Source organism: Camellia sinensis, chromosome 7, assembly GCF_055761805.1.
Source record: "Camellia sinensis isolate YWXY chromosome 7, ASM5576180v1, whole genome shotgun sequence".
Lineage (NCBI taxonomy): Eukaryota > Viridiplantae > Streptophyta > Magnoliopsida > Ericales > Theaceae > Camellia > Camellia sinensis.
In genome coordinates, this window is record NC_138967.1 from 182,859,081 (window position 1) to 182,863,777 (window position 4,697).

Genomic DNA, 4,697 nt, shown 5'->3' on the forward strand with positions numbered 1-4,697 from the left:
TTTGCTTGGAGATAAAGCAAAGGTTCACAGAATTCCGCGTGAATGAACAGTAATGGGCGGGAATTCAAATTTTAAATTCCGAATCTCCGTATTTACAGCTGTCTATATATCTGGGTCCAGCCTCAGATATTTGTCGGTGGAGAGAGATATGAGAGATATGCTTTTGTAGTTGAAGAGTTATTATAGTGAGGTGATTTTCTAGTACCTTGTTTCGTCCCTCCTTTTCTTTCTGCCATTTTTGTCGATTTATTTGGTATACAATGTTGTACTCCTTAGAAGAGTATCCCGAGAATTACGGGCAGTTCACTCAAATGTGTGTAGATCGGTTTTTGACGTGGCAACTAGGACTGTGGGAAGAGAGCCGGCGGAGAGCTCCGGTGAAGTTTGTTCCGGTGTACGAAGATCAGAGGGCAAAAATATCAAAGCTAAGGTGTCTGAACAGAAGGGTTAGCAGAGGTAACAGATCCTGTAGAAGTGTTCGTATAAAAGATTTGGAGTTATTTATAAAAAATGAAAGGAATAGGAAGCAGCCATTACCGGACCCCCCTTGCGTACCGGAAGTCAAGGACACCGGCGGCCAGTGGATATAGGCGTAGTTACCGTAGTCGTGCACCTTTTAAGACCCAGTATGTTCGCAGACGGTACGTTCAGAATATTTCCCGATTTATTAAGAAGACTAAGAGGGGAGTAAGGAAATTACAGCTATACGATGAACAATTAAGGGACGTTAAGTTTGATAATAAAGGCGTGGCGAGATTACTTAATGGTATTGAGTTGGGTAATAAGAGATCTGACCGTCAATCAGACGAGATCGTGGTTAAGGGTATCAAATTCATTGGTAATGTTCAATTAGGACAGGATGCTAAGGACGAAGCTGTGGTCTACCACGTGTTGTTTTTTGTCATCAGTGATAATAGTCCGTCAGATTCCGTCCGTATACCTGACAAGATGTTTATTGGAGTTGGCGAGGGTATTCCTGAGACCTGGATTGTTGATCCTGACCAGTCTGACCGTTTTCGGATGCTAAAGAAAATGAGATTCAAGCTCGTTGGTGGCAAGGACAAAGAGTACGTTCGTCACGGAATAGAGGTTGTAAACCGGTTCTTCCCAGTTGATGTTTGGACGGACTACAAAGATACGCTGTTGGGAAATGTTGGAAGCATTCAAAAGGGTGCCATATATTTAGTGGCTGCTACTGTTAGTGGAAAGGAATGCAAAATTACTTTAAGGAGTCAAATGTACTTTAAAACTGTTTAGAATTGTAATTTGATGTATTTTTATTTTTAATGTTCAGGTTAATGGAGGTGGACGATATAAAAACTGGGGTTGTTGAAGGTGTTTCGGCAAGTGATTTCAGTTGTATTGAACTTGCGTTGCCTAATTTATTTTCTCAATTGAGGTTAAGATACAAACAAAAAAGTATTAAGGTTGATAAACCATGCCTGCAAACTGTCATTACCGTCTAACCTCCGATCATAAACATTTAGGAGTTCTAAGAGTTGTTCTTTTGGGCATGGGCATTGTGGGTAGGTGAGGAAGACATTCTTGGCATAAAAACGGAAAGAGGCTTGGCCAGACATTATTTAGCTTATTTAGTGATTAACACTTAACTTACACCGGTGTGAATGTTGTTAGTCGAGGCTTTATATAGGGGGAGATCACACCAGCTGGAGGGGGCGTTCCTGTTGAAATTGTATCCGATAGTCAATTTCATCCGCCGATGGGCGTCGCAACACACAATTTTGAATTAAAAAAAAAGAAAAAGAAACAGAAAGATAAAGGTGTGATTGCCACCATATGGATAAGTATATCCTGCACTAAGGCAAGGAAACCCCAGCCTCCAACTAAGAAAAGCAATTCACTACTAACCAAACACAACCCAATTTTAAAATTCCCCCATGTCCAAACAACCCCTAGGGCAACCCTAATCACCACCACCCCTCTTCTCTAAAACCCTAATTTCACCCTCACTTCTCATTTCCTTCTCACCCCCACCTCTTCTTACCTTCCGCCGTCCCAAACCCTAGAGAGAGAGAGAGAGAGATGGGTCGTGTGATCAGAGCTCAACGTAAGGGTGCTGGGTCCGTATTCAAGTCCCACACCCACCACCGCAAGGGTCCAGCTCGGTTCCGCAGCCTCGACTTCGGCGAGCGCAACGGCTACCTGAAGGGCGTGATCACCGAGATCATCCACGACCCAGGTCGCGGTGCGCCTCTGGCTCGAGTCACGTTCCGCCACCCCTTCCGATTCAAGCACCAGAAGGAGCTCTTCGTCGCCGCCGAAGGCATGTACACTGGCCAGTTCGTTTTCTGCGGAAAGAAAGCCAATCTCATGGTTGGCAATGTTCTTCCTCTCAGATCTATCCCTGAAGGTGCTGTTGTTTGCAACGTTGAACACCATGTCGGTGATCGTGGTGTCTTGGCTAGAGCTTCTGGTGATTACGCTATTGTTATCAGTCATAACCCAGATAATGGTACCTCAAGGTACATTCCAAGATCTGATTTTTATTTACATTTTTGTCTCAATTGATCTGATTTTATAGTTTTGTGTTTTGGGTTTAGGCTAATTTGTAAATATTATTGTGGGTTTATAGGTGATTTCATAACTCTGTTTAACCAATATTTATGCGTTTGTTTTGTATTTTTTTAGTTTTGGTTTATGATTGATGTGTTTAATGATTTTAGGGCTTTCTAATCTAATTTTGCAACTTGTAGTATTGTGAACTTTTTATAGAATTAGTGTTTTACATGATTGATGGGTTTAATGATTTTAGAGATTACTAATCTAATTTTGCAACTTTGAAGTATTGTAGACTTGTTACTGTCAAGTTTCTATATATATATTTTTTATCTGATCAATAGTGTTAGCGATTTGTATAACACATTGATTTGATTTTTTTTTTACTTTGCAAGTTTCTTTGTGATTGAATGGGTGTGTAATTGATATGTATATCTCTATTTGAATATGGGTTTTGTGTATGATTTTAGTTTGTTGAGTTTGTTTGATCATTGTGGTATCTGCATTTGGTGTTCCTCGATACATATATGTTATATATACTCACACATGAAACAAAGGTGGCATCTGAACATTGAGGCTTTGAGGTTCTGCTAGTTTAGATCTTGTCATTTAAATGTCACTTTTGTTGGAAAGATGATGAATGTACTTTGATTATATGCAACAAGAAATTGTAGTATTGGACTTTTTCAGTTGATGGGTGTTTTCATTTGACTTTGATGTAGTGTGATGGATTATACATTCTGCTCAACCATCAAATATGTTTCATCGTGTTTATTTTATGCATTTCATGTTTTGATGTCACTGATTCTAGATAGTCTTTTCTTGAGAGTAAGATGCATGTATTTTGTTCATAGAGCTTCAAATGAATTTTTTAACTCAATTCTTTCCGGGAGTTCATCTTTATTATCAACCCTTCTTCCCTCTATATTGAGGTTTTTGTGATAAATTATTTTACCATGATTTTTTTAAAAAGATTTTTGATTCCCATAATGCGTGTCTTTAAATATCAAATTGAAGGATATTTGGAATGCTAAAAAAATTTCACCCATCAAATGCTAAATACCTAGAATTATCATTCCAGTCCAAGTGACGTTTTTTGTGTTATATTATCAAGATCATAGCATCATTTGGGCTATAAAATGAACCGAACTACTCAACCCTGATGAGTGTTCGCCCCATTAAAAGCTCATTCAAGGTTGGCTCATTATGTACATAAGTGAAACATGAACAGTGAACACATTTTGAAACTTGTTAATTTTTTGAACTCAGTTCAAATTCAGCTTGATAGGCTGAATTCAAGTTACTTGAGATTGTCTATTATGTAGTTGTTTTTATGATCTGGAAATTTCAATGCTTTTATGCCATAATGTTCAGTTTATAAGTGAACGTGTTTTGTTTATTCATTGTGATGATTACCATTTTTCTCAAAAATATTTTAGAGTTTGGAGACAGTTGCATCTGTATCTGAATTTCTGGCTTTGGTTGCTACCTTCCTGTTGGGTTATTATTTACTCACACCATGCTTACTATATATCTGGTCTATTTGCTTGGGTTTATTGAAGTTCTTGATTTGTTCCCACTGGAAAAGCATTCTTAGGGTCCTTTGGTTTGATGTTGTCCTATTGATAGGATCAAACTCCCATCAGGAGCAAAAAAGATTGTGCCCAGTGGGTGTCGGGCCATGATTGGCCAGGTTGCCGGAGGAGGACGTACTGAAAAGCCCATGCTCAAGGCTGGTAACGCATATCACAAGTATCGTGTCAAGAGGAACAGCTGGCCCAAGGTTCGTGGTGTGGCTATGAATCCCGTGGAGCATCCCCATGGTGGTGGTAACCATCAACATATTGGTCATGCCAGCACTGTTCGCCGTGATGCACCACCTGGGCAAAAGGTCGGTCTTATTGCTGCCAGGAGGACTGGTCGTCTCCGTGGACAAGCCGCTGCTACCGCTGCCAAAGCTGATAAGACTACTTAGTGAGATTTTTAAGGATGCTGTGGCTTTTTATTTTTGTTATTTTCTTTCCAGTCTTTTATGATTCAGTTGGATATGGAGTTTTGCAAGGATACATAGTAATTTCTGTTGGGAATCTTAGAATTGTTTTGTTCTGATGAACCCTTTCTTGAATATGGATATTTCTATGTTAATTTGTCCTCATTTTTAATTAAGATGCTTAACATAA

The 4,697-nt window shown here is 39.3% G+C and overlaps 1 protein-coding gene across 1 annotated transcript; it reads left to right on the forward strand.

The window, feature by feature from the left end:
* The first annotated feature begins 1,835 nt into the window (after window positions 1-1,835).
* On the forward strand, window positions 1,836-4,697 carry LOC114278684 (large ribosomal subunit protein uL2z). Its single transcript, XM_028220774.2, has 2 exons — window positions 1,836-2,483; window positions 4,147-4,697. Exons 1-2 carry the CDS (start codon window positions 2,044-2,046, stop codon window positions 4,490-4,492), a joined length of 786 nt encoding a protein of 261 aa, XP_028076575.1. The 5' UTR covers window positions 1,836-2,043; the 3' UTR covers window positions 4,493-4,697.